This window comes from Silene latifolia, chromosome 10 (genome assembly GCF_048544455.1).
Source record: "Silene latifolia isolate original U9 population chromosome 10, ASM4854445v1, whole genome shotgun sequence".
Classification (NCBI taxonomy): domain Eukaryota; kingdom Viridiplantae; phylum Streptophyta; class Magnoliopsida; order Caryophyllales; family Caryophyllaceae; genus Silene; species Silene latifolia.
In genome coordinates, this window is record NC_133535.1 from 148,970,359 (window position 1) to 148,992,482 (window position 22,124).

General features: G+C 36.6%; 3 protein-coding genes across 4 annotated transcripts; 2 read left to right on the plus strand and 1 right to left on the minus strand.

Annotated features, from left to right (window-relative positions):
• The first annotated feature begins 873 nt into the window (after positions 1–873).
• On the plus strand, positions 874–9,863 carry LOC141609315 (mediator of RNA polymerase II transcription subunit 25-like). The gene is made up of 15 exons (XM_074428414.1): positions 874–1,430; positions 2,068–2,098; positions 2,551–2,629; positions 2,873–3,003; positions 4,897–5,103; positions 5,206–5,271; positions 6,174–6,297; positions 6,408–6,475; positions 6,566–7,270; positions 7,949–8,002; positions 8,124–8,152; positions 8,412–8,480; positions 8,628–8,712; positions 8,989–9,075; positions 9,293–9,863. The coding sequence occupies exons 1-15, from the start codon at positions 1,333–1,335 to the stop codon at positions 9,602–9,604; spliced, it is 2,145 nt and encodes a 714-aa protein (XP_074284515.1). The 5' UTR covers positions 874–1,332; the 3' UTR covers positions 9,605–9,863.
• Positions 9,864–11,493: 1,630 nt separating this feature from the next.
• On the plus strand, positions 11,494–12,077 carry LOC141609317 (uncharacterized). The gene has a single exon (XM_074428415.1). The coding sequence runs from the start codon at positions 11,629–11,631 to the stop codon at positions 11,998–12,000; it is 372 nt and encodes a 123-aa protein (XP_074284516.1). The 5' UTR covers positions 11,494–11,628; the 3' UTR covers positions 12,001–12,077.
• A 439-nt stretch (positions 12,078–12,516) lies between these two features.
• Positions 12,517–19,834, minus strand: LOC141606307 (ornithine transcarbamylase, chloroplastic). Of its 2 annotated transcripts, XR_012526649.1 has the most exons (6): positions 19,498–19,834; positions 16,586–16,920; positions 15,539–15,670; positions 14,874–15,149; positions 13,801–14,166; positions 12,517–12,592 (listed from the first exon to the last, which is right to left on the minus strand). XR_012526649.1 is itself a non-coding variant. In XM_074425393.1 (5 exons), the coding sequence occupies exons 1-5, from the start codon at positions 19,724–19,726 to the stop codon at positions 13,984–13,986; spliced, it is 1,155 nt and encodes a 384-aa protein (XP_074281494.1). In that variant the 5' UTR covers positions 19,727–19,834; the 3' UTR covers positions 13,723–13,983. The 2 variants fall into 2 exon arrangements, 1 of the variants encoding a protein (XP_074281494.1); XM_074425393.1 differs by lacking the exon at positions 12,517–12,592 and having other exon boundaries at positions 13,723–14,166.
• Positions 19,835–22,124: the final 2,290 nt, after the last annotated feature.

The following is a 22,124-nucleotide window of genomic DNA, read 5'->3' on the forward strand; positions in this document are numbered from 1 at the left end:
ATCAGGAGGAATGCAGATGGAGTCGGGGTCAGGAGGATACACTCTAGCTTAGGAATCTTTAAATCATTGCCTTCATCACTGCAATACAATTCAACGCAACACAATTAGTAAATAGAAACATAGATACAAAACAAGGTAATGAATGAAACACAAATTGAAGTAGCATACTACATATTATTATTCATGTTCTTTGATTTGATTGTGACAATGGGAACTAATGTTTCGGATTGCGCCTAGTTTATAAAAGTGGTTTTGGACTCAAAAACACTTTTTGGTCAAACACATCGTTTTCTAGAAGTTAAACAAAAATTCTCAAAAACTTTATATTTTTGCTTATAGAAATAGAAGCAGCTATTTATTGTTTCTGATTTTGAAAAACACTTTTGAAAAATTAAGTTTGAAAAACAAAAACTAATTTTTGAATAGTAAACTTTCCAAACACCAAATTCCAATTCTAATCTAATTTACGGAAACTTTCCAAAAACGGAATTCCGATTTCTAAACTAATACGGAGTAATATAAACCGAAATATCATGAAATTTCTATAAAACGAATTCAAAATATAAGAAAATCATAATCCACGTCAAATTTGTATAAGAGGGTAGCAAAGCAATTCATGGACTATACAACCAGTTGTATATGTTGTACGGTGTAGAACCTGAGCTTTGTGTCAAAGTATCCGAGCTTTATATTAAAGAATATGAGCTTTATTAGAAAGTATTGAGTTCATTCATTTACACATTAAAAACATTAAATTTAAATTAGGCTGGAAAAAGAATACCCGTAGTTCTGGATTAACATCTTGGTTGTCTGTCTTTATAAGACAACCTGGATGTATAATCCTATTTGTGGTAGCAAAGTATTTGTACGCAGCCTCATACCGTCCGTCCTACAAAACCCGCCGTTCTCAGGAGAATTTTGATTTGTTCGGGTGAGCGCGTTCTTTTGAAGACTAGTACGGATTTCGGAACTTGGAGAGAGTATTTAATATCAAAATTGTTGCTCAAAAAATTTGCAAAATTAAGACTAAAATTCATCAAATAACAACAAAATCCTTGATTTCCTTCCTTTTTTAATTCATACCAAAAACACTCATCACTTGAATCACGACTACTTTGATAAACCCTACAAAACCCAATAATTAATTTTTTTAATTATTTACTTATATAATTTGATTAAACCCCAGAAAACCCAGTTAATTATTTTTCCAGAATTGGTGTTATTGAAGTTTTTAGTATAATTTGATTAAACCCAAGAAAACCCAGTTCATAATTTTTTTTTTAATTTTGATTGAATTTTTTTAATATAATTTGATTTTAAGTATATAATTTAATGGCGGATAAACAACTTATAATTGTGGTGGAAGGGACAGGTGCTATGGGTCCTTACTGGAATACCATTGTTTCTGATTATCTTCAAAAGATTATCAGGTTATGTTTTGATTATGTTTCTTGGTTATTTGTTTACTTTTATATTTCTTTATGAGTAGTATTTTAATCAAAGGCAAACAAATGATTGAGACGGAGGGAGTAGTATACGGTGTTGTAGCTATCAATGAATTATTTACAGTCAATCAACTCTGTACATAATTTGGTATTGATATGACAGCCTGACAGGTATTCCTCATGTAACTTGTGTAAATGCATGAAGTGAGTATGTGAAATTGGTAAAAGAGACAATCTTTTAGGGTGCATTAGTGAATCAGTGAAGGAAAAGGGTTTCAACTTTCAACTACGACTTTTACGCTTGGTGTAAAAGTAGATTTTTGTAAGGAGGAATAATTATCAATTTTTTTGGTTGTAGTTCTGGTAATCCAATTGTTTCGGTTATGCATTGTTTGTATGTTGAATGTGGAAAAGTAATAATCTTTGGAATCTAACTGAGAGAGGGACTGCAGTTTTTGTACAGTAAGGTCGTCTTTTGTTTGTGTGATTTGTCAGGAATTTTATTGGTGTGTAAGCTAGTAACCTGCTTTTTGCTATTAGCTCTGTGATGGAAATGTGAAAGAAAACTGAAAGGTGAACAACAGGATACTGTATATTAATCTTATTTATTTTGTCATTGCAGGTCATTTTGTGCCAATGACTCGACTGTTCAGGTATGTGATACACCGCCCTGTTTAGGTTTGTTTGGCCTTTCCCAATTCTTGGGAATGAGAGTAGTGATTTGACAACCAGGAGCCCAAAGGAACTTTTTTAAGGACCTTATATTAATGAATTCTCATATGATTTCTTAATGTCTGAGAGACATGGTTTTTGAAGATAATTCTGTATCTTACTGGCATTGTTGCTACTTGGTGATACAACAAACTATATCTGTCTTCTTTACCAACGCATCCCCTTCCCTACAAAGTCATTATTTTATACTTGCCGGTTTTATAAAGGGATGGAGATCCTTGTTGATTTTACATTTTGTATCTGATAATAGCTCTTTTATTCAATCTATAAAATGGTAACTGCATGTTATTTCTAAATTTCATTCAAGTTCAGCAATTTGGAGCTTTGTGATCCTTCTTATTCGGTCTCTTAACCATTTGTTCTCAATATGCAGAAGTCTTCTCCCTCAGCAGCTTCTGGTTCAACATTTGAGCTAGCATTGGTAGTGTTTAATACACAAGGACCTTATTCTGGTGCGTTTACTAGATGTCTAATGGTCAAGCTCTGTGAAGCGTTGCTCGATTAACAACATATTTTTTTTTTCAAAATAACTTCTTGAAAGTGGTAGCATCTAACCATGCAATAGAATTTACCTTTATTTGGTACAATAATATTTGTGAAAATCAACATATAGAACATCTAAGTTACTGTATATGATCGTTTAAATTTGTCGAAAGCTGGACTCTAACATAATTTTTTCCCACTCTTTCAATCAGCTTACGTGGTTCAACGAAGTGGCTGGACTAGAGACGTAGACCATTTCTTTGACTGGCTATCTGCCCTATCATTTTCTGGTGGTGGCTGGAATGATGTTGCAACTGCAGAAGGGCTATCTGAGGCTTTGATGGTATGTGTTTCTACTTTCTAGTGTCTGAAGTTATTTTGGCTCTATTTGTCTGCTAATAAAATATTGTGAAAGTTCTATCTATCTTCCTTAGAAAAAGGAAAAATGATAGCGATGCTACTTGTCCTAGGATTTATAAGTAATAGGAGTTGGTGGTATTATTAGTATCAAACCGTCTCAAATGGATTTGGAATATGCATACCGATTAAACTTTGTACAACAGTTATGCTTATTGTCATGGTCCGCTTCTTTGAACCAGATTACAATGTGCACCACTGCACCCTTACCTATATCTCATGGTAAGAAAGCAAACTTTGTGGTCAAGTGATAGGGATTGCTACTTTCACCAGCAGGAGAGGAACACGGATTTGTTTGTCGAGTCTGTTGTCAAGATCATGGTCGGCACATATTCAATAAACGATGAATATTGACAATTATAACACTTCTAGGCTTGAGCATAAGCAATGAGCTTAAAGAAAGCTTAAAATGAGAGAATTTTTATTGACTAGTACCTCATAAAGAGGCTAATTTGATCGCACACAATTATTCACAGGTTACATTGAACGTGTGGAATAGGGCACTAAAATCATAAAGAAACTAATGTCAAAATTGGCAGATCAATGAGCAAGAAGAATCTCCCAACTGTGTGACTTACAATTTAGGCTAAAAATAAAATACATACATGCATGAAAGTAAAGCGTAAAGGGTCAAAGTGTGTGACCCCTCACTTATGCTATGTTGGTCTACTTCTATCTTTTATCAAAACTTGAATAAGACGGGTCGATACTCTTACTGTCACACTGTGGGATGGAGTGAGCTCCAAAGATTGTGGATGCTGTTGTTTTGGAAAAGTGATTGAGTTGTAGTTGGACAGAGCGAGGAGTGAGCGGTGGTGCATATGTGAGTATGTGGAAATGAAGTGGTGTGGGTTTTCTACTTAGTTTCAAAACCGAAGACTTAAAGGCTACACTGGGAAGGTTTATGATGTAGGCCTGTTGGTAGTGAGACTAACCTTCTCATTTCAGTACACTATGAGTCTATGAGTATTTCTCAGAACTATGATACTCCTTTGATTCCGTGAACCTGTTTTCCTTAGGACTTCTGGGTTACTAATGCTTACTTCCCTTACCTCTTTAACCAAATTTCAAGTCTCTTAAAAAGTAGGTTGCTGACTACTAAGGGGGTCAAACCTTTTTATGTACTTGAAACTTTGAAAGATGAAATGTCCTGGACTTTTCTTTAGTTATGAGTCATAATTTTAATGCAACTTTTCCACCCATATTATTGCTTCAGTAACATTTTAAATTTCAAATGGAGCTAACTACGGCTTTGGAATATGATGGAATTGTATCAATGCATTTTGCGACTCAATTTTCGTAGTGGGTCATACGGAAACAACCTCTATTTTTTCAATACCGGGGCATACCCAGTCGCAGGTGGGAGCTAAAACACACTAACAACCTCCTTTATTACACTTTTTTACCAACCACTTTTTTATAGATTTTACTTGGTTTACTTTTAAGGCATTCCGGATCCTTAATTCTATTTCGGTTTTTAAAATCGTTTTAATCTTTTCTCTCAATTTAAATTTTAAGTTTTTATAAAAGAAATCCGGAATTCGATTTTAAAACCCCTAAGTTTACCTTGACTTTCCATTACATTTTTGTTCTTCCTTTTTGTTTTTCATTTTCCCTTTTTATTCGCATTTTGAGGCGTGCGTTCACCCATGGACGGTTCGAAAGGATGATTCATGTCAGCCGACCCCAAATCATTTTGGGATTAAGGCTCTGATGTTGTTGTTGTTGTCATTTTAAAGAGTGATTTGCTGCACATTTGCATTGTCTCTATAGCCGTGCACTGAAGTAACTGGACCCTGTATAATTTATTGCATGTCAGATGTTTGCCATTCCTCAAAATGGATTTCAGACACAACAGGATATTGATGGCAAAAGGCACTGTGTTCTTGTTTCTGCCAGTAACCCATATCCCTTGCCAACACCAGTATACCGACCAACTTTGGAAAATCTAGAGATGGCGGAAAATGGTGAAGAAAAGAAAACTCTTTTATATGACGCTGAAACAGTGTCCAAGTGGTTCGGACAGGTACCACCAGAAATTTTCATTCTCCCATGTAGCATTCTCCCTTTTATTTTCCCTCTGCTTCTTCTGTGATATTTATTATTCTGATATTGGCTTTGCTTGCAGTGCTCTGTCTCTTTGTCAGTTATCTGTCCTAGACAGCTTCCGAAACTTAGAGCTATATACAATGCGGTAAGCATCTTGGTGAGATTAATGAAGATCATTTATTGCTTTTTTTGAAAAGCTTCAGGTCATCATTTGCATGCCTCTGTACTAACTAAAAACTGTGATACAAATCTCTGTAAAAATATTCGAAATATGCTTTTGGGGAATGCCTGCATGTACACAGAATTGTTATGGAGTATCTTTTTATAGCACTGATCTGTATATACTGGTGAACTAAGATTTTGTAAGGTGAATGAGGAAAAAGAACAAAAGTATCATCAAATGGAGTTATTTTGGATCGTTCCATGAGTCTGTGGCTTGCCTTAGCAGAAGTCTTAGGTGTTCTTTTATCGTTTTAGCAGGAAAGTAGGCTGTTCAGATAGTGAGGAAGGGAAGAGAAGGAAAAAGAGAGTACTATAAATAAATTAGCATTTCTTGTTTGATTTTTGGGAAGAGATGGAGGTTGCTGTTTGTAGGTGACCGCAAGGCCCATTAGCATGGCTTGAGAAGATTTTAGACAACATGCGTGCTTAAGTTCTCTTTGCAAATAGAAAGTCAGTAAAGACAGTTTTAAAGAACCATGGAAGGAATTTTTTTTTTTATTTCTGCAGCTCTCTTGTTTAATATGTTGATATGTTCTTGATAATTTCCTCTTATTAGAAAGAAATATATCATCTTGATTTCCTCGATTATTATATTTGACGGTTCTGTTTGTTTGGATCCTTGTAACCGAGTCTCTGATATGTTGGATACGATGAAATCAAGGTTTGAGCTTTGTGGCATGTCATGTTATGATCCACGGATCAATAAGTTATCTTACCGTGCCTTTGCAACCCCTTCTCTTTCTGGTTTAAGATTGTTTGGGATGTCTTACGAAGAAGTTTAACGTTGAATTAAGAAATGATGAATCCCGTGTGTCATAATTGTAGGCTAAGCGTAGCGAGAAAGAATCTGAACCAGCTGTTGATGTTAAGCAACCTCACTTCCTTGTTCTCATTTCAAATGGCTTCATTGAGGCTTGTGCTGCTTTGAGTCGACCAGTCGTGCCACCAAGTAAGAACCCTAACTTGATTTTAATTCTAAGTAATGTTTGCTGCTCTTTAAGTAGTAATATAAAGTCAGTATCTCTGAGGTCTGTTATTTATACTCTCGTTTTATTTCAGCAAACGGATCTACGTTGAATAAACCGCCTATATCTTCCGTGAATGCTCCTACAGCGACCATCAAAGTGGTAAGTCTCTTGTTTCCTATCTTTCTTTCGTGGTTTTGCCAAATCTCGCTTGCAATTGTCTGCTGAATTATGTGTCAAATTCTCCTTTAGGAGCCCTGTACAGTGACTTCAATAGGATCTGAACCTGCTCATACCCATATGCCTTCCATGGCTCGTCCCACTGGTCCAAGTGCCAGCATACAAGCATCATCTCTTCCTAAATCTGAAAACATTATTACGAATGACGAGAGTTTTCCAGAGCTCAAGCCCATGATCAGTTTGCCGCAACCTGTACGAACTATTGGTGACATTCAAAACGCTGTCTTAAGTTCACGGGTACCTATTGCTGTGCATGTGTCAAACATAATGTCTTCAGGAATGACATCAAGTGGCCAATCTAGCACCATTACTGGAACTTCTCAGCCTATACAAAATACAGCCGCCATCAACTCAATTTCAACTGTACCATCTAATGTACCTACAATTTCCAACATTAGCGTTTCTCATCCGCCGACCAATTTTCAAGGAAGTGTCAACAACACTATGAGGCCCACTGTATCAGGGACTGGTCAGGGAAATGTTCAATCAATGCCACAACGTGGGGCTAGTGAAAATCCAAACATGACATCCAGCCGTGGGACAAATGGCGGAGCATCTGTTAGCGGGTCAAAGATGCCAATGCCTGGATTCCAACAGCAGGCACAAGGAATGCAATCTGTTGGGATGAATGGTTCAGCGTCTACAATGACAATGTCTCAGCAAGGTGTAAATTCCTTATCATCATCAACACAATCCAAATATATTAAAGTTTGGGAGGTAACTAACATAAATTACTTGATAAATACGTAGTTGTAAATATATGGCTGTTTATTCTTCCTTTTTTTTCTCTGCCTTTGTTTTTTTGCAATTACCTTATCAAAAACGGAGGGGGTGATTGTAGAGATTGCAGGAGACATTGCATTTTTCCTAAAAAATTTAAACAAAAAATAGCTTATCTGTGCTGCTGTTGTATTTGGACAAGGCTTGTTTTCCAGTTCTTTCAAACCTGAGGTCCAATCCTGAATCCTGATTGCATGTCACAGACTTTCAGTTACCACATGGGGTGAAATGTTAGTGTTTAGTACTTTAGTATGCTCTTATGCCGAGGATTTGGGGCCTTTTGTAATTATTTGGCTACGAGTACCCATGTTCTCCAATGAAGGATATTCCCGCACCAAGAGGTGTAGGCCGTAGGGTGTGGGTTTCACATACACTGCCTTTCCCATGCAATAACACTGTCGGCATTATTAATACTGTCGGCATTATTCGGGAAGCAGAACATTGTTAAGATAAGTTAGATATTTACAAATGCTCCCTAGCCCCAAATTGTTAAGACAAGTTAGATACTTAGATTTTATGGTCCTCACAAACAAGTCGTTTCATTCTGGTTCCTGTTCTTTTTTTATTCTCTCTTGTGATTGATATAGACTCTATAAATGTTATTGGCTTTTGTAGGGAGATTTATGTGCACAGAGAGACGGCCAGCGTGTACTTGTCACTAAAATGGAGGTACGAACTCAGAAATGCACCAGATATTCTGTTATTAGATGGGAACATATATTAAGTTCATGTTAGCAAGTAAATGACATCTGATATGTAGTTTTTTTTTTGTTTTTTTTTTTGGCTACAGGGATACAGGAGTGGTACAGCCCCAGAGACGTAAGTTGGACAAATCTGACCTGCTTAACTATTTTCTTCAATGAATTAATCTCTGGAGAATTTGTGTTCTGCAATATGTATAAAAGCTTATGTATGTGCTTAGCTGGGTGAGGTTTATGCCACTCGTAATTAAGTGGCAAAATGATTGTTTCGCCTGGCACATCCTTTCAAGTTTCAAGTAGAAAAATTGGAGACGGAAATGGTTTTATCATGGTATTCCACCTATATGTTTTCTTAACTTTCTCTTGTTCGATTGCAGGCTTGCAGCAAACTGGCCACCAGCCATGGTGTTAGGTCGTCTTATTTCCCAGGATTTCATGAATAGCAGGTAATCCTTCTTTCTTCCCTGAGAATCTGAACCCATTTCGATGGCCTTGTCATCCATTCTGTCGATATTTTAAGCTGATTATACAATACGTGCGACTTGGTTTGAAATTAGTTTGTCTAATTTCTTTCACTGTGTATTTCACTTCAGGCAGCATGCTGGGAAAGCAGTTTTTCTTGTTTTCAGGGCGATGAATCAGCATGGATTTCTTTTACAGCTACAAGAAAAGAAACTTGTAAGTTGGCTTCTAAAATGGGTTATTTAATCAAAACCTATGGAATGAAATGAATACTGGCAGTGCATATCTGCCATATTCAGGAAGTTGTACATCGGATACATTCTGCCATTCGATTGTCAACAGCATCCATAGTCCATATTTTTAATTTTAGGATCACCCAATTGTTAAAACGGTTTATTTCTCTTGGCAAATTTTTTCTTTGATGAACTCTACACCTGTATGCAATTATGCATTAGCGGAGGATAAAAGTAGTTTCCTTTTGTGTTTATGTAGTGTGCAGTCATCCAGTTGCCATCACAGACATTGCTTCTGTCTGTTTCGGATAAAGCCTGCCGCTTAATAGGAATGCTTTTTCCTGGGGTAAGCCTTTTCTGCTTATCCTCCCTGTTTCTGCAACCTCTGTCAAGTTTCGCTACTGGAATTGTTACTGATTACTAAACTTGGACAACGCCATCGTATCCTTTATTATGACCTCGTTTAACTATCATATCAATGCATCAAAATTCCGTTTTCATTTTAGGTTGCACTAACCATTGAGTTGGATTTACTAATCATCGTTCTTTCGTGTATCGGACAGGACATTGTTCATTCAAAACCACAGATACCAAGCCAAGTTAGTCAACAAAATCAGCAACAACTTCTTCAACGCCAGCATTTGCAGCAACCACAGATACCCAGCCAAGTTATTCAACAAAATCAGCAACAACAACAACAACCTCAACGCCAGCATTTGCAACAACAACAACAAACGATGCAGATGGTTAGTGGCGGAATGAGTCAGGGTTATATGCAAGCTTCAGTTAGGCCACAATCGGTTCCTCAAGCTCAAGGACAGGTCCCTTCTCAAGGCACCTCTCCGAATATGGCTGGAGGTGGATTTAATCCTTAACCACAAATGACAGTCCCCTCATTTTGTTCCAAATTTTGTCGTGGTCGTCTATTGTCAATATTAGGTCTTGTAGGGACTAGCTTGTCACATAACATAGCCCAAGTTATATCGGTTTTCTTTCGGTACAGTTAAGTTATACCATTTTTACATTCCAATGATTATACATGTAGTACATAGACTGATAGACTATTACTCACCGGAAACATTATAAATTTAATTCAATGAGCTTAACAAAATCAACTACTTGTATCATTTTCTTTATGTTCTCCCCTTCTCAGTTTTGTATCGCCTTAGGAAATTGTTTTAAAATCAACATAAGGTTAAAGCGGATAAAATTGCAACCCCGGAAACATTGGTGCCTTGCCTTCCTCACCGATATCACCGTTGGCACATGGCCGCCTATGTTGCAAATCAATATAGAATTTCCACAATATAAGTTTCAACCGAAATCAGTAAAACCAATTTGAATATAACCCTCCATCTCCATCATTATTTTTAAATTTTTTACTTCTTTATGAGATATTTTAATTAAATATAAATAAATGACCGGAAAAAAAGAGCACTAATAAACAAGGTTACTTGCTCATTCTGAATTTGTTATTTTAAACATTGAAAGCTTCATGTGTATTATCTACTCTATAAGCTTCATGTGTATTATCTACTCTATATTCAGCGTAGGAGTTTGTTTTACAAAAATCATACGGAATAAAATAATATCAGAAAATATAAAAACATAGGAAGATTAATTAATTGGTTTAACAAAAATCATAATACAAGTTTGTTATTATTATGGGTTTTTCTACGATGTACCCCTTTGTTTTTTTTAATTCTACGATATACCCTCGGTTTTTCAAAATCACACAAGATACCCCTAAAATCAATAAGTTGTCTTACAAAATCATAAATGCTAAAATATTACAATTGTAAATAGTATATTTGGGCGTTTATGGTTGATTACGCATCCAAAATACGTAATCCCATCAATATAAACCTTATTTACTCATCAATATACAAATTTTATGACAATATATAACCACTAAAAAACTAATTTGGATACTTGAGGTATTTTAGGAGCTAATCTAAAAATTTAGAAGTATATCATATGTTTCATTAAAATCGAGGATATATGTTAGAATTTAGGAAAATATAGGGATACCCCGTAGAAAATCCCTCTCACAATTTTTTACCGTAGTTGCTCTTTCATGTACAACTTTTACTCTTTTATGTACATTTTTTTTTATTTTGTTTCCAAACACTGCCCATCCCCTCCTTACTGTTCTTTGTTCTTTTTCTCTTCAAACCTAATTAAATTTCTCTCAAATTCATCAATTATGTATCTTAATTTCTCATAACCAACAAGTAATTACTTCAATTTATCAATAGAATTACATTAATTTTTGGGAATTACTTTGATTTAATGACTTTTGTCTTTAATTAGGGTTTTGAAATTTCTTATTAGTAGTAGATCCAAAGTACGATTAATGAAACGGAATTGTCTGGGCATTAGTTAATCAATACAACATTACATTAATCAAATTGGTTACTGCATTTGGGTAATTATAATTGATTTGAAGTACGTACAATTGTACACCAGAATCTTCTTTTTCTCTTGATTTACGGATTATGTTCATAACCTTTTATTTCCAATTTGCTCCCCTATTTCATGTCATTGAAAATTTATCAGAGTATGATTTTAGTCTGCTTAATGATCCAGAAATAATTTCACAAATTATCATGGTTGAATAATGTTTGATGGGAAATGGAAGAGGCAATTGAGTTTTGTTTGAGTAAAAGCAATAGGGAGAAGATGGATTGAAAAAAAAAGGGTAAAATTGTAAAATGCGTACTTAATAGAGTAAAATGTGTACATCAATGATTACCCTTATTTACGACCATGTAAATAAAAATTTGCGATAATCCTATGCCTAGTTTTCTTGCGCTAGACACAATCACACCAATCTACTTATCGACGCACACAAGAAAATCAAAGGTAAACACAATCTCTAGTCTACAACGCCTCAACGATGTCGACACCACCACAACACCTGTTACGACTAGTCCTAAGCTGTCGTAAAGTTACGGCTCAGGTCACGAATACCACCACTCAATCAATTATCGCAATGGCCTCCTCATCCGAACAAGAATTCATCCCTCGTTACCGCGCACAACTCAATCGCTACCCCCGCTCTCAGCATTTCTGGGACGCTCGTGTTGCTTCCCGCGTCGGCGAAAAATTAGGGTTTCGACTTGTGGAAATGGGTGTTTCTGATGTTGATATTGATGTCGCTGAGGAGATTTCTCGTCCGATTCATTTTCGAAAGATTGTTATTCCTTTGTTTGATTCTGTTAAGAAAACTGGAATTGATGTTTCTGGTATTGATCAATTGCGTTTCTAGGGTTTCGGTTTTTGGTTTAATTTGTATTGTTGAAGTGTTTATACATTTCTGGGAATGAGATTAATAGGTTGATTTTATTGATTGCTCGGATAATTTCTCATTTAATTTAGCTTTTTTTTCCGATGCTCGCAGTCGTCTCCCTAAAATTTCGTACCTTGCTGATTTGCTGTAAGTTTTGGTGTAGATCGAGTAATTGTCGTGAATTGTCGTGAATTATCGACAGTCACGAGAATATGAGATTCAGGTAGGGTAATGCCGATGTAGCTGGACCTGAGTATGTGCGAATTCCGGTAGGGTAATGCAATGTAGCTAGGCCCGAGTATGATTCTAAGCAACTTGACAGATGACAGGACGATAATATGTCGCTTTACAGGCAGTTAGTGAAAATGCAGTCAAATATAGAGTCCGCTACTTGACAGTTTACTTATTCAATCAATTACGGAGTACTTAATACTCTCCATCTCCATCGATATACAAGCCCTGGAGATCAAAATCCTCCGTGTGGATAAATGCAAATGGAGTAACGGACATTTTATTCATTAAAAGAAAGATAGTGCTCGAGTTTGATAATGCTCTAGGGTTGAGGGTCAATCTTATCTATATTAATACAAAAGACAATACTCAATCCTCAGCGCGCCACGTCATTAATGCAGTTTTTTTTTTTTTTTTTTTTTTTTGGAAATTCATGTTATGGTGGGGCCGTGAGTGTCGATGTATTTATTTCTTCGATTTAAATGTCTTTTCAAACACGCGATAAATTAAAATCTTACACAAATTCTATGAAATAATATTATGAAAAAATTCTATGAATTAATATTATGAAATAATTTTATACATTCCGTGTAAATAAAATTAATAACATATACGCAGATTGAATTACAAATGCGAGTAAATGAAATTGAATTACATAATTTTTAAAACAAAATTACATAATAATAAAATTACATAATTTCAAGAAGGAATTACATTTATATACGGGATCGAACATAAACATAATTTTTTAAAACTACATGGTACAATAATTTTTGTTTAAAAAATAAATCTTGATGGAGTATTTACTTGGAGTATAAAATATTCATGTATTTTGGTTACTATTATTGTATCATGCAGCAACAACATCCCCAACATAATTTTTTAAAAGTACATGGTATAAAAATTTTTGTTTAAAAAAAATCAATTATGACGGAGTATTTACTTGGAATATAAAACTCGGCAACTTAACTATCAGTCGCGCACACCGAAAATGGTAGGTGACAATGATAGGCAACCGAGTTAATTTAGTCTTCAACTAGAATTTAAAGCAAATTTTAATTTTTTTTAACTGTAAAAAAACAAATAAATTTTAATTTAATTTACAAGTGATTAAAAAAATTTTAATAAAATTTTTATAATAAATAATTCGCAATTGTTGTAATAAATATTTTTTTTAATAATAACAACACGATAAGTTAACAGTCGAAAAACTTTAAAATATGTTCTTTTTAGAAAAAATAATCCTCTCAGATCTGTATAGAAAGCCGTTCATCACCGAAGATTTATGTACTTGGAGCAAAAATTCTGGCAATTTTACTATCAGTCTCGCACTCTGAATTCGGAAGATGACAATGATAGGCTACCGAGTAATTTCTACTTCTACAAGTACGAATGATAGGCAACGTTAATATCGTCATGATAAATTATGTAGATCGTAGATTTAGACCAACTAGATAAGTACAATAGAAATGAAAAAACAAATATGCATCCAAAAACATTAATACTGGCCCAAATACATACCCGTGCAATTTTGCACGGGTTTAAAACTAGTAATTAGTTTATTGCACCAATTAGTCGACAACTAGTACGAGTAGCAAAATACTGAAACATGTCGGGAGAGAACAAAGCCTACAAATCCTATATTTCTGACTTTTCCAGAAACATAAAACCACAGATAAACAAACATAAAAACACAGATACAGTACGAGCTTAGAAATGTCGACTTAATAATCAGGCGTCAAGTACGTGTAGCATAATGGCATTTTGAGCATGCATCCGGTTCTCAGCTTGAGGAAACACTATGGAGTTGGGGGCTTCAATGACTCCGTCAGTCACTTCAACACCTCTCTCAGCAGGTAAACAGTGCATGAAGTAGGCCTTTGGTCCTGCTAACTTCATCAGTGTCTCGTCCACCTGATAGTAAATTCAGAAAAGTCGTCAGACGTGGCCTACCTATTTCGATGGTGTTAGTCTTTCTTGGGAGACAATTTCACCATATAAAATTTAACTGATTAACTCCCTTTATCCCATTTATAATGTCCTAAATCGACTTTGATTGTCAAACATGGTTACTTTTGACCATATTTCCTCACAAGTTACAACTTCCAGAATAGATTCGTAAGAAAATAGTTGTTTGAATCAAACATGACTACTTTAGCATTGTATCTCGTAAGTATAAAAAAAGGGCAGCCTGGTGTACGATGGAGTCCCCGCTAGACGGGGGTCCGGGGAAGGGTCCCACCACTGGGCGTAATTGGGGCAAGCCTTCCCTTGACATTTTGGCAAGAGGCCGCTCCAAGGACTTGAACCCCTGACCTCACGGTCACAAAGCAACACCTTAACCGGTATCTCGTAAGTATATTTGATGAAATTAATAGTCAAAAGTTGACATCAGTTGACTGACAAGTCAAATGAGGACAATGAATTTGGGATGGAGTTAGAATAAGATAATACTAATGATGTTTGTATTAATGCTTAATTAGTAAGATAGATAGGACGATCTACATAAAGTACTGTGTGAAATCATATTTCTTACGAATTTGAGATATTTGATGAGGCGGCCTGGTGCTTTATCAAGCATGAAAAGTCAATTGGTAAGCTAATTTAGTCATCGCTTTTACCTGAAATCCTTGGAAGACTTTCCGACGGTGCTCAGCTTCTTCTTTCTGGCCCATGCTAGCCCAAACATCAGAGTAAACAACGTCAGCACCAATAACAGCGTCTTTTACATCATTAGTTATCTCTATTTTGCTGATACCAGCTGCTCGGGCCTTCTCCACTGTCTTCTGATCAGGTTCAAATCCCTTGGGGCATGCACATACAAAATGGAAAGGAATAACTGCTGCCAAGAGTAGCCAGGAATGCACAATATTGTTTCCATCCCCAACATAAACCACCTGGTCAAACGGAGTCGATATAAGATAAACTAGTCAGTACAATACTAAAATGTATAGTTGAAGGGACAACTAATGACTCTGCAGTCCCGTTAATATACCTTTTTATGCAAAATTTAGAATTTAGAATTATTTAAGAACAAAAAGGGCACAACACACGACTTTGACCTTTCCGGTGTCAAAGAACCTCAGGTCCTACAACTTGAATCTACCAGTTAATGTCTCCCAAATTCAGCTCTATATACGCCGAAAAGGCTAGGTCATTAGAGGATGATGAATGATTATTTTGACACTAACTACACGGTGTATGCATCATTCCACAGACCAGAGCCCACCAAAAAGAGAGAAGAATATGAACTGTCCCAAGAGATTGAATATAGACAAAACTTCACCTTGGTTCCTTCAATGCTTCCAACATGTTCAATCATCGTGAGTGCATCGGCCATTATTTGGCAAGGGTGATTGTAATCGGTTAGGCCATTGACAACAGGAACAGAGGCATACTTAGCTAGGTCAAGAATGTCCTGTAAACAAACAATAGTTCCATTAGTTCAAGTCATGCATGTCCGTAATGAAAGAATGAACTAGGACAACCAAAAAGAAGAGGGAATGGAGATGGACAACTCTTCTCAATGTTTAAAAGGTTACCGGTTCACCTAACCAGTTACTAGAAAAGCATGGTAGATTAACATAGATTTAACTTCAACGTCTAGAAAGACAAGAAACAACTTTACACTGTAATATCCCGGTCATTGCAGGCGGCATAACAATATGCCTAACTAGTTTATTTTTAATCAATCTTTAACAGCAATATTGATGTACACCAATACATTTATGCGAGTCTTACTAGGGATTAAAGGGCAACAGAGTGTATAATATAAGATCTTTAGCTCAAAAAACTAGAGTTGAAATATGAGGGAGTAAGTCCGATTCTGGGAGAACTCGTCTCTTTTGCAGAACAAAACATTGCTATCACATACCCACTGAACTTTTATAACCAAAGAACAAATGTCCAATCAAGGATGTAACAGCAATTTTCTACAGTTTTAAGCCTGTTTCCGATACAGTGGAGTGAGGAAACTAGGATGAGTATACAAGCAGGTTTCTACAGTTTTAAGCCTGTTTCCAATACAGTGGAGTGAGGAAACTATGATGTGTATACAAGCAGGTTACATGGCTTTACAAGCCTGTATTCTTAGATTGAAGAATCTCAGCACTCTATCAAAGTCGGACCTCTAGCTTCAAAACAAGTAACAAAAATGCAGACCAGTGATACATTAAAATAACAGTTCTCAAAGCTCCCCCTTTCATAAAACTTGCTAGATATAAATTATAATAGAGATTCATTAAAGCATCAAAATAATAGAAAAAACAAATCATCACATAACTTCGCCTTACTTACCAGGTTACAAGACTGTCATAGAAACTCACCAACATACCTGATGAGCAAAAACACGAGCCATAATAATGTCATTATAACGACAGAGTACACGAGCAATGTCTCGAGTTTCCTCACGTTTTCCCATTTGAATGTCATCGGGTCCCAAATATATTGCGTGCCCTCCTAACAAGGAAAACCCTGTCTCAAACGATACTCGTGTCCTCATGGATGGTTTTGCAAATATCATAGCCATAGTTTTCCCCTTGAATGGTTGAAACGACCGATCTCCTGATTTTAGTAAGGCTTTAACCTCTATTGCTCGGTCTAGGATCTTCAAGATTGTAGACTTATCATAGTCAGTGATGTGCAAGAAATCCTTTTTATCTACTTTCTCTGTTGAAAACAGAAGAAATAAGAATGTCGAAAATATATTGGCAACGCCAATGAGTTAAACATGTTTTCAAAGAAGAAATGTTAAATGAAACATCAGAAGCACAAGGGTTCCCCTAAACAAACATAGACTACAATGAAGCACAAGTGTTTCCCCTAACAAACATAAATTAAAAAAGGACCAATCCTCTGAGATAGATAATACTCCGTATTAACTCATAGAATACTGAACAAAGTAATTCTTCAAGGACGAGAAGGAAAATTCACTGCATCCCTTTACAATGCTAGTTTGAGAGCATAACATACTAAGCTGATAACATTTTTTGTACCAGAAAATCCCATGGAAATTCAAAAGAAGGATGAAGTTACCAAGCATCCAAAGTCAATTTCAACAAGAGAGTTAACAGTCATGAAAGGTAAACTGAACATCTCCAACCTTCTCCCCCTTTTTCTTTAATTGTTCAATTACCAACACCTTACAACAACCTTACAGTAACACTACCCAAGTGCTTCAGTAGCTCACGAAGAAGACGGGTAAGGGGTCATATGTATGCAACCTTATCCTTGTGTTAACCAACCCAAAGACGTTGTTTCGAAGTCAATTAATCAACAAACAATTACGGAGTATCTCTTTGGGAGACACATCGAGTGTGGCACTCAGGCGTAACTTTTGACCATTTTGCCCAATAGTTTGCCTTTAATTATATTTAAAGCTCAAGAGAGAAACATTTGAAGAAAGGGAAAGAGAAACATTCAAAGAAAGGGAAGATTGAAAGGAAGTTTCTATAGTATAAAAGAGAGGTGAACAAATAATTAATGTAAACAGCGAAATGGAAAAGAGGAAACAACTGGAGGACTCATTCAACATCTCAGGAATCCCTTCAACTGCCACAGTAATATTTACCCCAGCACTCAATAAAAGGGAGAAAGAAAATCGCTGCCCAAACCAATAAACAACTCTTTTTTATGCCTGAATTCAACAGATAACTGCTTTTAACCAAACAAATGACGAGACAAACTCAAATAACAAACGATATTTGCTCTACAAACCTGATGAGGTAGGAACTTCCAGGTGTGGAACTTAGCTTATAAACAACACATGTTAGGAACCTAGTTATCAACCACAGACATGATAAACAAAGCAAGTTTCATGGGAAGCTAGTAATAATATCTATTATTCATTCAATACCATTTAAGAAAGAGCGATTCTAACCCACTCAAAGGACAAAGGGAGGGATGATGTGAGGACTAGAGGGACAAAAATTATACAAGTGAAGATGCACTGGCACCACTCTCAAGTCGTAATCTGTCTGTGACAGACGAGAAATTTTCAGAACTTCGTAATACTATAGAAGTACAAATCCTTAAGAAAAGCATATACCAAATGCTTTGTGTAGAAAACACGTGTTAACTTGTCAAAGTTGCATATAAACAACGTCAACACGATCTATTCATGTCTACCTCACCCCTCACGTGCCACACACCACTTCTTATTTATATACACAATCTCGATCTCTTCTTTTAAGCTTCAATGATGCATTACTTCCTCGACAATTGACACAACCAACAAAGATTAGTCTGTTCAATATACAGCAGTAAATTTACCAGCTGTCCCTGATTTTTTTCCTCAAAGACTCGAAGAGTGTATATTCAGTCATTGTAGATACATAGAACTAAAAAAGAAAAAGGGTCAAGCTTTTGCAAAGAAGAGAAGAGGAAAATCACTGCCTTAAATAATTGCGGGGAACTGTAAGGGAGCAACTCAAAAGGAATAGAGACGGTATATACTAAATGAGTATAAGAGAGGACAAGGAAGACAAAATACAAACACAAGCCACCGACAAACAATCTTCAAAACCTTTACCAAACCAAGCTAAAATATCTTTAAACATCCCCAAGAACAAAAATTCAACATTGCAATTAACCGCAGATAGAACACATTTATTCATGTAAACTCTCATGTTATTTTTTGTTCATGTAAATAACAGGCTAGTGTTGAATAGCATTGCAGTTTACGTCCCTAGAGAAACAAATGTGAACGCAAAATCTCCCAAATTGAATGGATGGGTCCAACTTCACAAAGATGTCATCAATCATCATAACAATCATCAGCATCATCTTATAGAAATGGAGCGCATTTGAATTGACAACCAAAAGGGGCACATTGGCTAATAAACTAAAAGTTTCTGATCATTCACACTCAATTTATTCCACTTGTCATTTAATATTTGGCCTTCTCCCCTTTCCTTGGTCTTTGTGCCAAAACGAAAGGACAACAAATGACCGGGACGAAGGGAGTACTAACGAAATAAGAGGGCGATTGCCCTGCTAGCCCCCTAGTTCTGACTTCAAGGTGGAGGGGGGGAGGGGGAATGCGAACAGAAATCAGTTAGCTACAATAAACCTAGCAATACCCCCAGTGCCTCAATGACTCCCGGAAATTGCTAAGGGAGGGTCGGATGTACGCAGTCTTACCCTTGCATTAGCAACTAAATCAGTGAAGTGCTGTATGATAAACCCTAGCATGCAACACAAGACAAACAGTAAAACCAGAGTAAAAAAAACGATGAATAAGAAAACCTAGAGAAAAGGCGGAAGACAGCGGAGACGCAGTGGTCGCCGAGGGAGCAGCATGAGCGGAGATGATGTGTCGGCGGATGCACGGCGAGGAGAGAGAATGTGGAACGGAGAAAGTGAGGGAATGAGGGCGGAAGAGTGATGATGTTCGGGAGGAGAGAAAGTTGGCTTCATATCGTATCGAGGATGCTGACTGTGGTGTAATCGCTGCTGCTGCTGCTGCCGCCGCCATTTGGTGTGTGTTGGTAACCTTGTACAAGTCGTCAATGAGTTTGAGTTCAGTGTGTAGTTTTGTTTACTTGTTTGTTTGGTTGTTTGAGCTTTCAAAATATATAGTCCCTCTCATTATAGATACACACTATCCGTTATTAGTAGGGTGAACAAAAAGTGATCTGGATCGGTATATAGTCCCTCTCATTATAGATACACACTATCCGTTATTAGTAGGGTGAACAAAAAGTGGTCTGGACCGGTAAAACGGACCGACCCGGACCGACCGGTCCGGTCGGTCCGGTCCGGTCGGTCCGGTCCAGACCGTATACATATCAGTCCGGTCTCCGGGTCCCAAAAAATATGGTGACCGGTCTCCGGTCCGTTCCACATTAAAAAATACTTAAAACTAAATTTGCCTTATAAGTTAGTACCGGTCCGGTCCAAACCCGGAAAAATCCGGACCTAAAGGGTTCCGGTCCGGTTCGGGTCCCCTTTTAACCTGTCCGGTCCGCGGTCTTGGGATATGTGGTTATCCGGTCCGCGGGTTTATCCGGTCCGGTCCGATTTTGGACCGATAAACACCCCTAGTATTAGCTATAGACGGATAGTGATCCTCTCACAAAATGGAGATGGGTGTGCATGTGGGAGTATCCATTTTCCACCCACTTGCACTATCCACTTTCATTTGTGAGGAAAACGCTATCTGTCTATAGCTATAGACGGATAGTGTCCGTCTATAATGAGAATTTGGGCAAAATATACCTGTCAAAACTTACGTATGTTTATCTTGAACAATAACCAAAACTCAATCCCAATCTGAATTAAATCAAACTGAAATAATTTAAGTATAATCGAATAATGCTTGAATCTAAGTACATTTGAACTAATAGCCGAATCAATTGGCCTCACTTAAAAATATCAATAATTTCTCATAGAAACACTTGATATGGTACTTTGATTATTACTACCTCGGTCCTGGTGATGTGTTATCTACTTATTTCTTCTGGCACAGAGATCAAGTAAATAACAAAAAAAGTGAAAAATTAATGATAAACTAAGCTCACTTGTGTAAAACTTTTGCCAAAAATAGACTAATACACCACAAAAAGAAAATAGTATAATTCTGGATGTGAAATAGCAAGAAGGAGGGTCGAACTCGGGCTCCTCAACAAGACAAGTAAATCACTGCATAAGAGTCCTAATCATACAAGATAAATGGGTCGAATATTCGGGTTCGACTAGGAGGCAAGCTAAGTGGCAGTTAATTAAAATAAAGATTTTCATCATCCATAGGAGTACTTAATTAAAGGGTATTTTGTCAAACACAACCTTTAAAAAAAAAAATCTTCCAAACACCACCTTTAATTTTTTTTTTGTAAAACACAACCTTTAATAATTTTTTTGTTGTCAAACACGACTTTTTGGCCGAAGGACTTAACATTTTGTAATGGGGTAACTTTCAGTCGATGTTTGAGATAGCTAACGATGTCGGTTTGAGGCGTTTTTGGACTCGTTGGAAAGGTGGAAATACAAGCTTTCCAGGGGTTATCAATACGATGGTCAAAGGCGCCTTATGTGGGGTCTATTATTGTGTAAAGTAAGGCTGGTCGGAGAGATTAACGAGTGGTCGGGGATTTTTAGTGGGTCTTTTAAAGAGGTTATGATGCTTTGTTTGGTCTGAAAATTGGTATGTAGGTAGCAGGGAGTGTAAGGTAGGCCGTAGTTGTGTGTTTTTTTGTGGTTGTTTGTTGTAAGTGCTGGTTTGAGGTGAGTGAATTGACCCATAAAAAAGAAATCCTATTGACATTCTTTTGAATGTTTTTTACCTTCAAATTAACTCCCCTCGAACCACTACTTGTAATCAACCACAAAAAACAACACAACTACAGCTTACCTTACACTCCCCACTACCTACATACTCCCTCCATTCAACTCCACTTTGCAACATTGCTTTTTGCGCGGGTATTAAGAAACGGATTAAAAAAACTATTAAAAGTACATAGGGAAAGGGAATGGTGGGGTTAAAGATATTAAAAAAATATAAAGGTGAGTTTTATGGTGGATTTGTGTGGGGTATGAATGACATTTTTTGTAAATATAGATTTTCAATAAGGATAGAAAGGTCTTTTACATGTCCAAATAAGGAAACCTGTAAAGTGGAGTTGAATGGACGGAAATAGAATACTTGTAAAGTGGAGTTGAATGGAGGGAGTACCAATTTTCAGACCAAACAAAGCATCATAACCTCTTTAAAAGACCCACTAAAAATACCCGACCACTCGCTAATCTCTCCGACCAGCCTTACTTTACACAACAATAGACTCCACATAAGGCCACCTTTGACCATCGTGTTGATAACCCATGAAAAGCTTGTATTTCCAGCTTTCCAACGAGTCCAAGAACACCTCAAACCGACA

Excerpts from the sequence above, each read along its gene's own strand:
- LOC141609315 (XM_074428414.1), top strand. The coding sequence starts at position 1,333 with ATGGCGGATAAACAACTTATAATTGTGGTGGAAGGGACAGGTGCTATG. Across the intron at positions 6,298-6,407 it reads TCGACCAGTCGTGCCACCAA|CAAACGGATCTACGTTGAAT; the intron begins GTAAGAACCCTA and ends GTTTTATTTCAG. Across the intron at positions 7,271-7,948 it reads AATATATTAAAGTTTGGGAG|GGAGATTTATGTGCACAGAG; the intron begins GTAACTAACATA and ends TGGCTTTTGTAG.
- LOC141609317 (XM_074428415.1), top strand. The coding sequence starts at position 11,629 with ATGTCGACACCACCACAACACCTGTTACGACTAGTCCTAAGCTGTCGT.
- LOC141606307 (XM_074425393.1), bottom strand. The coding sequence starts at position 19,726 with ATGGCGGCGGCAGCAGCAGCAGCAGCGATTACACCACAGTCAGCATCC. Across the intron at positions 15,671-16,585 it reads CTCGTGTTTTTGCTCATCAG|GACATTCTTGACCTAGCTAA; the intron begins GTATGTTGGTGA and ends GTTTGTTTACAG. Across the intron at positions 15,150-15,538 it reads GAAGCATTGAAGGAACCAAG|GTGGTTTATGTTGGGGATGG; the intron begins GTGAAGTTTTGT and ends CCGTTTGACCAG.